This window comes from Ceratotherium simum, chromosome 2 (genome assembly GCF_057802395.1).
Source record: "Ceratotherium simum simum isolate JZ-2026a chromosome 2, ASM5780239v1, whole genome shotgun sequence".
Taxonomy (NCBI): Eukaryota; Metazoa; Chordata; class Mammalia; order Perissodactyla; family Rhinocerotidae; genus Ceratotherium; species Ceratotherium simum.
The window spans coordinates 64,952,095-64,969,155 of record NC_141901.1 but is presented as its reverse complement, the minus strand read 5'-3'; the positions used below and the strand labels follow the sequence as shown (position 1 = coordinate 64,969,155).

Genomic DNA, 17,061 nt, shown 5'->3' with positions numbered 1-17,061 from the left:
TTCACATCTGGTAGTTAGAATACTTCATTCTCATATATTTTTAGATCCCAATTTGTTGAATTTAAGAATAATTAACATTTATTTATCACTGGAAGGGTAAGGAATGCAGTATGATTGAAATTTAAAATCAGTCAGTTTTAAATATGAGCATATATTCAGATGTTGGCTGTTTTACCTTCTCTTCTCTATTCCCTGCACCCCCCCAAAAAAGTTATTTTAGCTCTCACCATTCAGAAGTGCTATTGCTTTAGAAATTAGAGGAGAGAAATGAAAGAATTCAGAAATACCAGAGAATGATGGTGTGTTGAGATTTTAGACAGTGACGTATATACGGGTTTTGGACCGCTTTATAGTTAGATGATGCTTTGTGCAAGTAACTCTTCTAAGCTTGTTTCTTGCCATGCTTATCTGGTGCCAGCTCCAGAACGTGTCATGAACATGGGGAGTTAGTTTACTCAAAAGTGAACGTAATGGAATGAGGGATATCTTTATCATTCTTGTGAATTCCAAGTGAGAAAATAGGTTGAGAATGCTGTGAGGATTTTAATGTGTTTCAAGTTCCGTACCAGTGTTCAGAACAGAAGCCCATGGAAATTCTGGATTTATTTAGTTTGTACATAAAGAAAGTGCAAAAAGGCCGTATTCTTCTAGAGGTTGCCCTTTTTTTTTAAAAAGTAAAGTCAGATTGAAAGCAGAGAAACTAAATTATTGCTGGTGCTGTTTTGTACTTAAGCATATGCTACTCTTGGATAGCTTGGATTATTACCAATTTCATGCCTGTGTTCTTGTTTGTTTCTAGGTCCACAGGAACTTTCCTGTGATTGATTATTAGGAAGCTCTGTAATCACCTGATTTGGGAATGTGCATATATAGTTTTTCAGTGCTTAGGAGGTGGGTGAAAGGAAAATATCAAAGTATTAACCGGAATGGTTCAGGCCATAGTAATGGGTTAGGCTGTGGCTTTAGTGAATTCTCTTAGCACACTTAGAATTATGAGAAATTTTTTAAAAATAGAGGCTTTGCCTTTATTGAACCTGATCCTCAGTGCTGGGCTAGGAGCTCTGAATACACACAGCCCACCCTGCAGGTCTAGGTTGGGCTCCCTGCTCTGAGCGCCTGCTTTGCACTGTACCTGTCCTCCATCGTCCTTCCCTGTTCCACGATGAACTCTATAAATATCACAACTTCACGGGGCCGGCCCGGTGGCGTAGTGGTTGAGTTCGTGCGCTCTGCTTCGGCGGCCTGGGGTTCACAGGTATGGATCCTGGGTATGGACCTAAGCACCACTTATCGAGCTATGCTGTGGCAGGAGTCCCACATATAAAGTGGAGGAAGATGGGCATGGATGTTAGCCCAGGGCCAATCTTGCTCAAAAAAAGAGGAGTATTGGCAACAGATGTTAGCTTACAGATGTAATCTTCCTCACCAAAAAAAAAAAAGATCCAGGCTTTTGTCTGCCCCTGCCATGAATCTATTCCTAGACCACGGGGCCTTCGAGAATATCACTTGAGTATATGAAGAATGCTTACAGTTTTATAGGAAACAAACAAGAACACAGGCACGAAATTGGTAATAATCCAAGCTATCCAAGGGTAGCATATGCTAAAATACAAAATAACACCAGCAGTAAGTGCTAATTTTGACGTTCGTGTGCTTAAGGGTCCATTATGGATTGGGGTTATAAAAGAGTGGCTTTAAGACGATGGAATTTAAAGCACTTTATTTACGGTGTAGATATTTAAGGAGTTAAATGAGGAGCTTAGAGAATAATAACCTAAATAGCACCTACTGTGCACCAGGCATTGATCTAAGCACTTTACATGGATTAACCCTTTTAATCCTTGCAACAGCTGTATGAAATAGGCACTATTACTAGGCCCATTTTACAGATGACATAACTGAGGTAAAGAAAGTTAAGCCATCAGCCTGAGATCACAAAGTATGCAGTGGAGCTGTCATTTGAACCCAGGATCTCTGGATCCAGAGTCTGCACTCAGCCACCCCACCTTGAGCCTCTCTCTGGACCCTGCTGCCTCTCCATGAGGTCCTCACTATGGCGGTACATTCCATACTGGAATATGGAGGACAGAGTAATCTCGAACATAATCTTGTAATCTTGAACATAACCTTAGCCAGCCTGTCTTAATATATTTCTCCTGGAATTGCAATTGTTTTTACCTTTTTTTTCCTACTCTAGAGTCATAGTCCAACATTAGCACACCAATCAGTAGACGCTCTTGACTTAGAGATATTAATTAGATACAGGTGCTGCTGACGTTCAGCAGAGTTCACATAAATTGACAGTCAGGTAAATAAGAATGTAGTGTTTCAATTACATCACTGAGATACTGTGATTTATAAAATCCTTTGCTCTTTTACATCAAATGCTCATGATCAAGGTGCCTCTTAGAAAAAAATCTATGAAGTAAAAATTAAATCTATAAGGTTCTACTTTTAAGCACCTTTCTTTCCACTCTGAGGACCACTAAGGCATTCCAGTTCCAATCTGAATGCCGCTGGGATCCACCAGAGGCTATTAGGAGAGTGGGCACAGGGATTCATGGTTTGGGGAGATCTCTGTGGCGGTGGTGTGGACTGTGTGCTGGAGTCTGTGTCCAGCCAGGTGGAAGGCCAGGGAGTTGGTGATGGGGGAGTGGTGCAGGTGATAAAGTTCTGAACCAGCCGCAGCGAGGAGGGAGAGAAGACGGATCTGGGGGGGCTCTGATAAATCTAAACTTTTTATTGATTAGAAGCACCTTATTATGAAGCTTATCTTTGCCTTTCCCCAACTTTTACATTCATGGGTCAACATCTGAGAGCTGAAAAGAATTTTAGAGATGACCCAGCCACGTTTCCTAGCCAAATCATTGAAATCTGCTAAAAATTCCATTTCTGTCTTTTTCTTCCAGTCCATTGACTTCTATTTTTACTCGTTTCTATTTCAAACTCTCCTTTTAGGTCATTTTTCTATTATAACTCTTCCATCTTTATTCCCTAGTGTGCTATATTTTATCTAATAGATCTTTTCTGAATGGCACAAACCATGGCCTCCCAGTAGCGTACTCTGTCACCATTTATTAATGTGTTGGTAAGTAATTACTTTATCCAGCTAAAATCTATGGACACAACTTAATTTATTTTATTTTGGTTTTCATCTTGTCTATATATAAAGAACGACTGGTAGAATAAGATGAATCTTCATTCTTTACCCTATTATTTGTTCTTTAGCTAGACCATCATCTGTAAATAAGCGTATCTTTAAAAATGGTCCTTCTTTGTGTATTTTAGTCTGCTCTCATTTGCCTGCCTTAATGTAGGGCTGGTATCCAAAAAGAAGAGCGCTGATGCTCAGACCCTCCAGAGGGCAATGGGGAGTCTGAGCACAGGCCCCTTTCCTTGGGGGAGCGAAGATATGAGGGTCTTCCTTGGACTAGGCTCCTTCACTGTTGCTTGCCAGCAGCCATGTGGCTTTGTTTCAGGGACTCTGCTGCTCCCTGAGCAGTTCAGGGCAAGAGAAGGTCTGCACTGGGACCCTGTGGGGAGAGGGGCTGGAACCGCAGAGTGTAAGGGAGGCCCTGGTTAGGTTCTCTGCATTCATCATTTGTGACTGTGTTCATTAGTCATCATGAGGAATGAATTTGGTATAAAAAACACCTGATGGGGGCAGGCCCGGTGACGTAGTGGTTAAGTTCGGCACGCTCTGCTTCGGCGGCCCGAGTTCTCGGGTTTGGATTCCAGGCTCGGACCTACACCGCTCATCAAGCCATGCTGTGGTGGCGACCCACATACAAAATAGAGGAAGATGAGCACAGATGTTAGCTCAGGGACAATGTTCCTCACCAAAAACAAAAACAAAAAAAACACCCAACGAGCCAGCCCTGATGGCACAGTGGTTGAAGTTCTGCACTCTCACCACTTCGGTGGCCAGGTTCATTTCTGGGTCATGGGACCACACCACCCATCTGTCAGTTGCCATGCTGTGGCAGCAGCTCATGTAGAAGAAGTAGAAGGACTTACAACTAGGATATACAACTATGCACTGGGGCTTTGGGGAGGAAAAAAAAAAAGAGGAAGATTGGCAACAGATGTTAGCTCAGGGCGAATCTTTCCCTGCTAAAAGAAAAAAAAGGAAAGAAGAATTTAGAAGTCAGGAACTTCCAAAAATAAATAAATAAATAAATAGCACACCTGATGAGAAGTCTTCATACTGCCCCAGGTCCACCAGTTCTTGGGATTGATTCATGCCTCAGGATATATGGGACTGTGTTTTCTAATATACACCCCCACCCCCAGGAGCTTATGACCTGGTGTATGTTATAGGGCCCCTAATAAATACAGGGCTTAGTTATATTCGTGTCTGTGTATTGTAGTCAAGATTCCTGGAGGCCGAAGTCCTTTTTCCTGTAGGTTTTTTGGTTTCTTAATTCTGTAATTTAATTTAAATGTGTTTTGAATAACCTTGAATAACATTAATTACTAACTGAGAGTTTAATTTAAATGTGTTTTGAATAATACGGAAGAACATTCATTACTGAGAATTTTATAGCTTATACATTCTATACCTCTTAGTCCTAAATAATGCTCCAAACTTCATACAGTAGCCACAGAAATAAAATAAGGGGAGATAGATTGAGACAAAAAATAATATGATCTATACTTTAGTAGATTTCTGCAGACGTGTTCTGCATGTCTAGATCTTTTTCCCTCCCCAGGTCCTGCCTTCTAAGCAGTGTCTGATACCCTAATCCACTCCGTCATCTCTCCCCAGACCACTGTAGTCGCCGCTTAGCTGTGCTCCCCGCTCCTCCCACCCCGCAGTCATGACCTTCTCCAATTCATTCTCCTCACAGTAATCAGTTGGGAGGAACTATTTGCAACATATTCAAATGAAGTTTTTTGTGTGTGTGTGTGAGGAGGACTAGCCCTGAGCTAACATCCAATGCCAATCCTCCTCTTTTTTTTTTTTTTTTTTTTTGCTGAGGAAGACTGGCCCTGGGCTAACATCTGTGCCCATCTTCCTCTACTTTATATGGGACGCCACCACAGCATGACTTAACAAGCAGTGCATCGGTGCGTGCCTGGGATCCGAACTGGCGAACCCTGGGCTGCCGCAGCGGAGCGCACGCTCTTAACCGCTTGTGCCACTGGGCCGGCCCCCAAATGAAGGTTTTTTTATGTAAAGAACTCTTAAAAATCAATATGAAAATGTCATGTACACAAATTTACTTCATGGCTGGTAAACATAAAAAATGCTCTACTTCCCTAGAAATGAAAGAAACACAAATTTAAATGATGAGATGCTATTTATGCCTATTAAGTTGTATGAGATTAAAGAAGTGTATGTGGTATTAGCAAGAGTTTAGGGAATAAAAAGCTCTTACACATTGCTAGTTAGAGTTTAAAATGGTACAGCCTTTCTGGAGGGCAATTTGATAATATGTAGCAGAGGACTTTAAAATGAATTTAGCAATTCCACTTCTATGAATTTATCTTAAGGCAATAATAGGACAGTGTTCAAAAACCATGTGTGTATAGGAGGATGTTTGTTGGAGCTGAAAGACAGAAAACAGGGTAAAATAAATGAAATTTTCTATATCTAGACAATGGGATTTTATGGAGCCATAAAGAATGATAATGTAGAGGTTCTTTTACTTTACCCTCAAATGCTTCCACAGTATATTTTTTAGGTGAAAAAGTCAGTCACAATGCAGCATATATAATACAAACTCTTTTTGTGAGGAAGAAGTATGTTGGGGGTGGGTATGTATAGCACAGGGAAAAGTCTGGAAGACTATATGCCAGAATACTAATGTGTTTTGCTTTTGGTGGTAAGTATATAGGTGGTTTTAATATTTTTTTCACTCTTATCTGTATGTTGTTATTACTTACGATAAACAAGTACTATATGGTAAAATATATATTTTTTTCTTTAGGAAAGACATAGTTTCCTTTTCCAGAGGTTGAGAACTGGGACTTTATATGGAATGTTTTCTTTTTTCCTTGAGAGCAGGGCACTTAAGTAAACTCCTTAAGAGAAGGAGCTTAAGTAAAAAATATATTACATCTGGGTAGTTGAATGCATGGTTGTTACAGTATTTTTGTCGTTTTCTACATGTTTGAATTGTATTATAGTTAAAGAAAATGATTTGACTTTTCAGATTTACAATAGAGTTGGAGACAAAAACACATTTAAAGTAACTGTAATGTAAAATATACTGTTAATTTTTTTGTTTAACTGTATATCTTTTTAAATTAGTATTTATTTTTTCAAGTAATACATGACCACACTTTTAGAAATATTAAAAAGCATTAAATTCTAATAAAAAACTTCAGTACCTTTTCCACCTTTCTGTACCCCCAGACCCACTCCCAAAGTGGAGAACCTCGAAGCAAATTATACTAATATTTTTCACTGCCATATTTCTAAATATTCTGCTTATAATGCTATTTTTAAAAAATTTCTTGATTTTGGAGATTTTTCTCTTCCCTCCTGGTTATGGTGGATAGGATTTAGCTTTCCTACCTTACTATCATCCCATTCCCCCTAACTTCCCAATATAACTGTATCATAATTTTTGGTTAAACCCAATAATGTATACATTATTACTATGTAAATATTGTTCAATGTTAAGCTTAGTAGTCCACTAGGATTTTTTGTTGTTGTTGAACCTCTCTTTGTTTTTCCTAGAGTTAATTGCCTTTTTTATTTGCACAGTTTTCTATGTATTTGGGAAAAGATAATGCTACTCTCATCACTCCCCCCTACCCCCCCAAATTTAAAACTTTTTCGAAATCTCAACACAACAAAAAATCTTAGCAAGTCCATTCTTTTCCTGAACACACTCTCCTTTCTAAACTGTGCTGGTTGTTCTCTAGCCTGAGAATATTGTTCTGAGCTGGGGCCTTCTCTTCACACTCTCCAGTTGAATCCATTATTTTCCTGGATCTCACATTGTCTTCTTTCCTTTTTCCTGAAGCACATCCTATAATAGTTTTCTCAGAAAGATTGTGTGGGAGGTAAATTTTTATACCTTTGTTCTACTTTTACACTTGACTGATAGGTTGAATTTTAGAATTCCAGGTTGAGGATCACTTTTCTTTAGAATTTTGAAGGCATTTCAGAGCTGGGAACACAAGGATCCTTCTAGTTGGATGGACAAACAAGCTGTCCTAGCTTTCCCACAAAGGCACCCATTAGGCAATGAAACTGACTGAGTGGGGTGAGGATCCTGTCAGGTCCTTCAGGAAGCTTTCTTTGCCTAGCTCATGAAGGCTTATATACTTCTTGGCCCCACCCTATATTCTGGAGACTCTTGCTATGTGCTGGTCCTTCCATCAGGTACCAGCACCTGGTAACAACCCAGCATACTGAGGGATGGATGAAGCTAAGCTTCTCAGGTGTACCATCCCGCTAGCAAGCCTAGCGTTCAGGCCTGCCTGATTTCTATTCCTGCAGGCATCCTTGGTTGGAAATAGATTCCTCCCCCACAGGGGTTGTATGCACAGAGATGAATGATATAACCTATTCTTGGAGACTTTATGGATGGGCAACTTATAACTCTAAGAGAATCCTCTGACTTGAAGTTTTCATGATCCTGTGACTGTTGAGCTTGCCAGGACGCCTCTTCCTGTGATCTGGGCTTGCTTCACTTGTACTCATTCTTTAAGACTCAGCTAAGGGATTGCCTCCTCTAGGAAACTTTCATCTTCATCGTCTTCATTTCTTCTTCTTTCCCATTGGTGTGCTCTTTACGTCTTATTTTTTCTAAACTCAGAGCTGTAGTAGTGAGGTGTGGTCTTTTTGCCCAGGACATGCATCCTGAGCCCCAGATGTATCTATGGAACCCAACATAGGTGGCAGGGAATGAAGAAGTATTTTAATCCAGGAATTACTATCAGAAATGACTAGAATGTGACAGAGAGAAGTATATTTTTGTATATTCTTCATGAAATTAGAGTTCTACCTTTAAAGAGGAGAGGAGACTTTTATGACTGGAAGGGATCTTAGCAAATTCAAGCCCTTTGATTTTTTCAGATGAAGAAACAGGCACAATACATTCTTTTCAGGTGCAATGTTAGTGTGCTGTGGCATATATTCCAGAAAGAACATTGCATCTGGGGACAAGAAATCTGATTTTAAAATCATAACTCTGTCATGTAGAGTTCAGGGGAGCTTGGGCAATATTCTTAACTTCCATGCACACCTCCTTTTTTTAATCTGGAAATTAAGGGTAACAGTACCCTCCCCGCTGGTTGTGAGAATTAAATGTGAGCTGGCGTGCAAAAAGACGTCGCGTGGTACTTATATTTTTCAAACTATAAGACTGATTTCAACAAGAAACACAGCTTCGCAATTAGCAAGCTCTAACTCTTTCTAGAAAGGTCTTGAGTACTTTTACTAGTGTTAATAAGTTAACTGTATAGATATCCTAAATCGTTTTATCTTTCATTTTTGTGAACAGCTTGTTATGGACTTTGCAGTGATGGATCCTGGTAGTATCTGGAAACGTATTTGTACTGCGTCTCTTGAGCCAGCCTGTGTCTGAGCTATATTCCAAAGCATGATTTTATCTGCGTGAAAATCTCTTTGGTTGTGGTCTCTGTAACAAACAGCTTCTTTTAAATTCTACCACATTCACACCTGTGCCTCATTGATTTGGAATTTGACTAGTATATTTAATTGGTGATTAGTCGAGCATTCTTTAGTGTATAAGTGGACACTGCTGAATTTATAGTGCACTAAAGCTATTTAAGATAATTTATATTAAGATAATCTATATAAAATGTATCTATATATGGAGATAATCTATAATCTATTAAGAAGTCTATACAAAGCAAAATTATTCATAATGACCTTTCTGTGGAACATGCTTTTTTTTTCCAGAATAATTTTGAAGAGGATGAGGATGTGGAAATGAAAAATAGTATAACCCAGGGAGACAAACTACGTGCCTTAAAAAGTCAGAGACAACCACGCTCCTCACCATCCTGTGCATTTAGGTAGATCCATTTTAAACTCTTAAATTTATATTGTGCCTTCATTTGCGGATAGAATATTTAATCCTCTCTTTTGAATATCATTCTGTGAGTACCGTGTTTACCTCTTGTTTCCTGGTTTATTACTATGTTGTGTTGTTTATTATTTTATGACTGTGGGGAGTGACTAAGTTTTAGGAACTTATTGAAAGCAACTGCTGCATCTCAGTCTCTGGAATTCCAGCTTAACTGCTAAGCAGTTAGTTGTCTCGGGGACTCTGTTCCGAATTCTGTTTGGAATTCTCTTCTCCTTTGAGAGAGTTTCCTGTCTTGTCGTGAATCCTCATAGGTGTGCTGAGACTTTTGTATTAAATCTAGGGTGTGCAGAAGAGTATTGTATGCAAGGCTTTGGTATATCCTAAGTTCTTAGCCTTACCTTCTATTTTTGAGAATTGAATAAGCAATTCTTATCTGTGCCTGTAAAGTTATAAACCACGTTGATTTTGAAGTTTGAAATTACTCGTCGGAATCAATTGATGGGACTTGACTTCTAACTACAACATTTGAAACCTACTGATAATTCAGATTAGGTTAAAAAAAAAAGACTTCAGGATCAATTTAGGTGCAAAAATCTGAAAAAAATCAAGATTCTTTATTGTAATGAATGGAGTAGCAAGTCCACAAATGAATATAATGGGAAATAGCTATTTTTCTTTGACTTTGGAGTGAGAGACGTACATAGCAGGAAGAATGTTTTGCCAGTATGATAAACGTCAAACAGACCCACAGGGAATTTAGTTTCATGTGTTATCTGGGAGGATTATAACACTTCAGTCAGACTGAGTCTGGTCACACTGTTACCTATGCTTTAAGTACTGGTTTCCTGACCTGGAAAAATAAAGATTCATGTAGCTCAAAGTTGAGTTAATCATTTTCTATAGTAAGGTGAGAAGATGAGACAGCAAGCCTGGTGCTTAGTAATAACCACCAACTGCCACTAGAAGATGGAAGAGATGTCATTTACTGAGCAGCTACTATGGGCCAGGAGCCATGTTAGGGGCTTAGTTTGGATATGAGGAGTAACTGAGATAGTACAAATCTGTGCATCATCAACCAAGTTTGCATGGGTTGCTAGAGATTAGAGAGGTTAAATCCTCCCTAGTGGAATGGAGTTAGAATGGAGCTGATGTTCAAACCCTGCACTGTTCGAAGTCTGTGCTCTCTTCATTGTGTATATGGCCTAAGTCAGTGGGAGGGTCTTCCAGATCAATTTACATTACGAATCTCTTTTATTCACCATTTATTTCTTTGAAACTCCGAGAAATTGCTTTATATTGGTTAAAATTAATTTCAAACAGATTTATATTTAATTCTTAAGAAATCATAAGGGTGAGGAAGGGATAAGTTGGAGTATAACTTGGCAAATAAATAGACTAAAAAGTGAGAGAATCTCCGCTACACAAATTTTATAAGGCTCTTTCCAATGCGGTTTTTCTATTTACTTTTTTTTTCTTCTTGCAAATTTTCTTATGTTTCTTGAATTTAGTTTTTCTTGACAGCATCATGGTACCATCACCAAACATTTTTTACCCTGAGTGGCTGCAGTACCACCTTCTGATTAAAAAACAATTTGCTGTAAATGAAATTCAAGATGAAACAAAATGACTAAAATGGATTTCTTGCTGTTTCTAGGATTTATTTTATAAGGTGAATGAGTACTAATATCCATTTGCAAACTTTCTCCCTTTTGCCAATTTAATATTTTTAACGATCTGACTCCATATGATGTGCCTTTTGGTCTTTGCTGAAATGTGTGAGCCTGGTGATATGTGAGCATTTGTCTTTGATTTCTACAGGCTGGATGATATGAAAGGGCCGCCAAGAGCAGGGTCCCAGCCTTTCAGGTACTGTTAACGAGGCTGAATTTCTAATAGCTTGTAAATAAATGCTACCTTTTAGATGCATTTCCCAACTCTTAAACTGAGGAAAATAGACTGCACACAGCTTTTTGCTTTTTAAATTCCTTCCTTTCTGTTCCAGATTGTTATAATACTCTTTATGTTTAATGCTCACCGTGAACAGGATTTTGGTTTTTCTAAAGTGCCCACAGGCCTGTGTGGCTGTGGTGGTGATGTCAGTGTCCTCTGTGCTCGTAGTATGTTGCAGGATCTCTAATAAACTACAGTTGCTCTGTGCCGTGCCTTTCAATCCCGTGATAGATTTTACCTTGAGTTTTTAACATTTCTGTTAGTCTTCTTTCCTCCTATTTTGCATGTGTTTGTTCTCCTCCTTTATTTTCTAGTTTTATTTCCTTCCCTGTCCTCCATTTGAGGTGGAAACATTAGTGTTTTTCTCTAGAAAAATGTCCCCCGAACACTCCCTGGGTGGTATCAGGGTACCAGTGGTACCGAGAGCCAGTGGAGGGCTTGGTGAGGGCAGTAGAAACATTTGACCAAAACTGTTGATGAGATAGAGGCAAAAAAACTCATCCAGTCCTCACCTCTGGTTCTTATTCAGCCTTAGGTTTTAGGGTTGTTTAGTGCCGGCAATTCTGAGAGGGTCCAAACTTCTGGAGAAGCTTGAGCTGCTTCCTTGTACAACTTTTCCCATCCTTGTTTTAGAGGCAAACTATGTCATAAGCTGTTGTTTGGAGGAGGATGATGAAGGAAAGAGTCTACAAGTAATTAAGCTTTTCTATAGCAGATGGGAAAACAAGGTCCAGCTCCATTAAATGATTTGTCTAGGATAAAACTGATTTGGTACTAAAGCCACAACTGGACCATGGCTGTCCAGATTCGAGTCAAGTTTCCCTTTCTGTCCACTCAGCAAACATTTATTGAACACCCACTCTGAGTCTGGCACTGTGCTGGCCACTGGGAATTGAAATGAGAAACAGTCTTTGCCCTTAGTGGAGCTTATAGCAAGGGAAATAGACAAATATCGGACAATGGAATATGGTAGAAGAGCTATGATTTTCTGTGAGAGTATATGTTGAAACAGGATGCCTACTCTGCCTGGGAATTCAGTGAAGCCCTGCTCTAAGAGGTACCAACTGATTGCACCATTAAAGGATGAGCAATACGAGTGAGTCAGATGGAGGTGGAAGGGAAGAGGTGGAGGGGAGGAAAAGGGAGGAGAAGATGCCGTGGCAGGAAGAACAGCACATGCAAACTGGACCATGGTGTGAATGCAGTCCATTCGGGGAGCTCTGGTCATTTTGTGTAGCTGGAGTAGAGGTGTCCAGTGGGAAAGTGTAGCTAGAAGGAGAGGCTAATGCCAGATTTTTAAGGGTTTTATAAGCCAAGCCAAGGAGTGTAGACTTTCTGGGCACCGAGGAAAGATTAAATAGTTTAAACAGTGAAGCGACATGATTAAATATTTTAGATTTCACTGGAGGATATTCAGAATTTGAGTTTTAAAAAAGAAGATTAAAAGATGCTACGCCAGTAGTCAAGGATAAGAAATAATGATGGCCTCACCGAGGGCAGTTGCAGAGTGGAAAGGAGAGGATAGACTTAAAATATAAAGAAGTCAATCTAAGGATGTGGGAGGAATGAATGCCGTAGTAAGGAAGGGAAGTGACCAACGATGGCAGGATCATGGGCAGGACCTTAGATCCTGGGTTTGAATCCCAGCTCTGCCACTTGCTCCCTGAGTGACTTTGGATGAGGAGCTTTTCCTCTGTGCCTCCGTTTCCTCACTTGCAAAGCAGGGATAGCATCTTAGCTACAGAGGGATGTCGTGAGGATGAGCTGAGCTACCGTCTTTAGCTCAGTAGAGGGCCTGGCACATAGTGAGGGCTGTTGTCAGTGTTGGCTGCTGCTGCTGTCACCGTTATTAGGACCTGCCATGATGACGTTAATGTTTATGAGTTTATCCTGTCCTAGTTGATTGCCGAATGTTAAGATAACACAGCTTTCGTGTGACACTTTGCCCATTTTTCTCCACAAAGATTGAGTACTTCTCCACAAGGATCTGCGTCTACCTTGAAGAGCTCAAAAGTGGCTTTGTCCCCTTCAGCGACGGCCAAGAGGATAAACAGAGGCTCTTTGTCCTCAGGTGCCAGTGTAAGAAGGTAATCTCTCTCTCCCTCTTCTGAGGCACTAGCAGGAGGTAAAGGAATTCTGCAGCAGACAATGAGTTTGGCTGAAATTTGTCAGAGGAGGGGACCAGGGAGAAGGGGAGAAACCAGAAAAGGCTCTGTGACTGTCTGGGGTTTCTGCTTCTGTCTCAAATTGCAAGGGACAGGGTCGTGGAGGGAGTGCTGTGTAGCATCCCTTTCTATGGTGAATCTCCAGCTTGCCTGACATGATCCAGAAAGTGGAGTTCAGTTGCTCGTACTAATGCTGTATGTGATTGTCATTTCTCCCCTGATGTGTATGCACAGAACTAAAATGAGTAGGGACGTTGGATGTAGTCGTGTGATTGAATATGTCTAAGTTAAATCTTGTACTTAAAGTCTGCTTTTACTCTCCCCTTATGTTGCCCTTTTCCTTTACTTCCTGCCTCAGGACAAATAGAACCCCCAGATGTTCTGTTTCAAGATCTCTGGTCAAAGTGGTTTAGCCAGCTTCTTGGGTCTTAATTAACTGCTTTTGACAGAGGAAGTTGATGTGTATAACTAAAGGCCACATGTAATATTGCCAAGAGCGATACAGAAGCCATTCTGTCACCATTTGCATTGATCAGAACTGTCTTCATCACATTCCCCTAGTGTCATAATTCTGTGTTTTAGAAACATGAGCTCTGCATGAGTGTACATTGTTGTCTATGTTTTCCCCCCTCACCTGTGTTTTCCATTCAGCTTTTCCATAAACTCCCGGCTAGCCAGTTCTCTAGGGAACTTGAACGCTGCCACAGATGATCCAGAGAACAAAAAGACCTCCTCGTCCTCTAAGGCGGGTTTCGTAGCCAGCCCCTTCACCAACCTCTTGAACGGCAGCTCCCAGCCACCCGCCAGAAATTACCCTGAGCTCAACAACAACCAGTACAGCCGAAGCAGCAGCAGCGATGGGAGCACTCTGAGCAGCCAGCCCACCCCCCAGAGCGCCAAGACAGAGGAGCACACCACCGTCCTCCGACCCTCCTACACCGGCCTTTCTTCTTCCTCAGCGAGATTCCTGAGCCGCTCAATCCCCGTAAGTTTGCAGACACCACCTCTTGGCCCTCAGAACCCTGAACGCAACTTTCGTGCCTTGCCTTCCCAGCCGAGGCTGCCACCCAAGAAATGTAATAGTGCCAAGGAAGCCTTCTGATCGATGCTTTCCCTCTGTGCTGTGACACTGTCCACGCACATCCATTCTGCTGGCTCCTCTTCAAGTAAATGCCAAGTTTCAACTGGGTTTTCTTCCTTCCTTCTTTTTCTTCTCCTCCCTCTACTCCTTTTTAAGTGATTTCTCTTAGAAAGGAAATAACTTTCATTCCCTTCATCATGAACACTGTTGACTTCAGTTACTTTTCAGTTAAGTTTTCAAATCACTCTGAATATTTGGTGCAAAGCCAGGAGCTGATTCGTATGATAGATGGTCTTTGCTTTGGTTGTGGTGGTGGTAGGAATCCATGGCTTTTTCCACATCATGTATTAATGAATGAATTTTGGAATATTTAAATGGGGATGGTGCTGAATGAGCAGTATCTTCTCAGAACTAACCATTAGGGCCTTGAATATGTCACCTCCTGCAGGGAACTGCCCCAGAATTAATTAAATGGCAAGGGGAAGGTGTTTATAAGGAAGGCTTATAGGTAGGTATCTGGGATGTAGGGGAGGGGGAAGGCAGAGTATCAGGATGGAAGATCTCCAAACACATTTTACCCATCAGCTCTCTATTCAGGTTACCAAGCCCCCATTTTAACCAGTAATCCCTGTTAGGGTATAATCTGTTGGTTCAACCCCTGCTATGAATTAATTTAATCACACATTTTATTGCCTCAAAGGGAATTGAGATCTATGGGGATGTGAGTGTTGATCTGAGAGAACTAGGACGAAATAGGAAGGAGAAATAGATCCCACAGATAAGGAAATGTCAGAGTGCAACATTGATTCCACCCAGGGCACAAGCAGGCTCCGGGTGTCCTGGGGAGGCTGCGTTCCGGCACCCTGTCATGCCCACTATTCTCAAACATTTCCTCAGCCATTATCCAGGGAGAGGCTGATTTGTGCAGGGGAGAAGAGGGAAGGAGAAGTGCTGGTGGCAGGGCCTCTCATGGCCCACTCAGCAGAACAGTAGCCCCAGGGCAAGAGTTAATAGGATCCAGTTCCCTTAGATCGAAGTTTAGAAACCACTTTCAACATGAAGATGCAGTGTGCGTGTGTGTACGTGTGTGTGTGTGTGTGTGTGTGTGTTGATGGGACTCCTTTACCACTCACATCCCTATCTTAGGCCTCTTTCCAAAGTTTTTCCTTTTTTTTTCTATCCACACACAGTCCTTTCTGATTTTAGTTTTATTTTATTCCCAATGATGTTTTTCAACATTATTTTAGATTCCTGTGTAAGTTAGGTCCCCAGGCAACTGCCAGGCCACCTCACTCCTTGAGTTGACACTAATCCCACTATGTTATGAGTACATGTGTATCAGTAAAACTTAAATCCTTGTAACTGGGGTTAGATGGAAAATAATAGGGTATTTACATTTTCATAACTAGGTTTACAAGTCATATACTTCACAGCAGGAATTGAGTTCAGTCCATATTTTCATAGGCTGATTGTGGGTCAGCCTCTTTTTTAGACCAGAGTACAAGGCTTTCCATTTTCAGAAAAGTGTAATACATAAAGATATATAGATAATTATATAAATATCTTGCAGATTCATGACTAAAGGTTTTGTGTAATCCACATTTATAGCTGAATACCAAAAGCATTGGTAGCTTGACAAGAATAACATTCTGCTTTTCCTGGATCTTGGTTTTCCTCTTTGCTAGTGGAAGCATGGGAGAATTCTTTAGATGATCGTTGAGCGCTCTCCCATGTTTATATAACTTAATTTTGGTTTCATTCCATATTTTCTTATTTTTCTTCACCTCTCCTCTCCCTCCTCCATCTTCTGGCCCGAATAGAGTGATTTTCCAGTAATTAAAGTTAAAATAATAGTTTGTGTGGGCAGCTGCTGCAATTTCCTTCTTCTCCCTCTTAAATTTGTCATCTTATTGTAAAGAAAAGCATTTATAAATAGAATTGCCAGCATGACAACATTTTCCTCCCTCTTACCCTCCCAGGAAGTCAGAAGGAGCAGGTCTCCTATAGCTGACTTTCCTTCCTTTTTTTTGCCTAGAAAACCTCTGTGAGAGGGAGGGCTCCAAGTCCTCGACCCTGCTGGCTTGCTGGCAGAAAGTCTAATTAAGATGGAAATTCCCATTTTATGTGGAATAGAGTAGGAGGTTGTGAGTTTTTTCCTTCATTGGTCCAATGCAGCTTTTCTAGTTGCTGTGGGTTTCTTGTCTAAATAAGATGGTCCTTCCCAGTGCTTCTGGAGATGTGGGACATACGACCCTTGAAGAACTAGGAATAAATCACTCAACAAAAATGCATTTAAGTCTTTAGGTAGGAAATGAAGTCTATTTGGCAGTATCCTCCCAATACCTTTAAGAAAGACCCAGAAACTCCTAGGGGGTGGGGGTGACGAGTGTTTAGAGGGAGTCTAATATTTTAACAGCTGCAATTAGCATCTCTTTTGAAAGCTGCAATTGCTCTCTCACTTTATGCAGCAGTTCAGCCCCCAGAAATATGTAAAAATGATTTCCTTGTTCTGTCATTAAATACTTTAACATAGAAAACAAGAACAAATGTTAAGGAATCCTTATGGTTGTGACAGAATGTTGAGAAACAGTCAGGGCTTATTTTTGTTTGTTTAGCCTCTTCTGTTAGTCTTGAAGTTTCTACTGCCTAGTGCAATGTGCAAGGTTTCATTTCGGTTGACCTACTTACTGTAAAAGATCAGTTTTTCCTCTCTGAGATTCAGAGGAGTTTTGAAATGCTTAAGAAATGAGGGACGTGTGATTATGGTGTGGGTGGGGTGGAAGTATTTTATTAAATTGAAATTACTTCAGGTATCTGTCTTGGAATTTGCTCTGTTTTATTTCTAAGAGAC

The 17,061-nt window shown here is 40.6% G+C and overlaps 1 protein-coding gene across 6 annotated transcripts in view; it reads left to right on the top strand.

The window, feature by feature from the left end:
• The window catches only part of CDC14A (cell division cycle 14A), a 155,713-nt gene that overhangs the window by 125,775 nt on the left and 12,877 nt on the right, over positions 1–17,061 (top strand). For 3 of the 6 annotated variants that reach the window (XM_087446652.1, XM_004420778.3, XM_087446618.1), the window contains 4 exons: positions 8,885–9,000; positions 10,833–10,880; positions 12,929–13,051; positions 13,781–14,114. In XM_087446652.1, coding sequence (XP_087302778.1) covers positions 8,885–9,000; positions 10,833–10,880; positions 12,929–13,051; positions 13,781–14,114 — 621 coding nt within the window. Of the gene's footprint in view, positions 1–8,884; positions 9,001–10,832; positions 10,881–12,928; positions 13,052–13,780; positions 15,285–17,061 lie in introns of those variants that run through there. The other 3 variants (XM_014780109.2, XM_004420777.3, XM_087446627.1) reach the window with 3 other exon arrangements.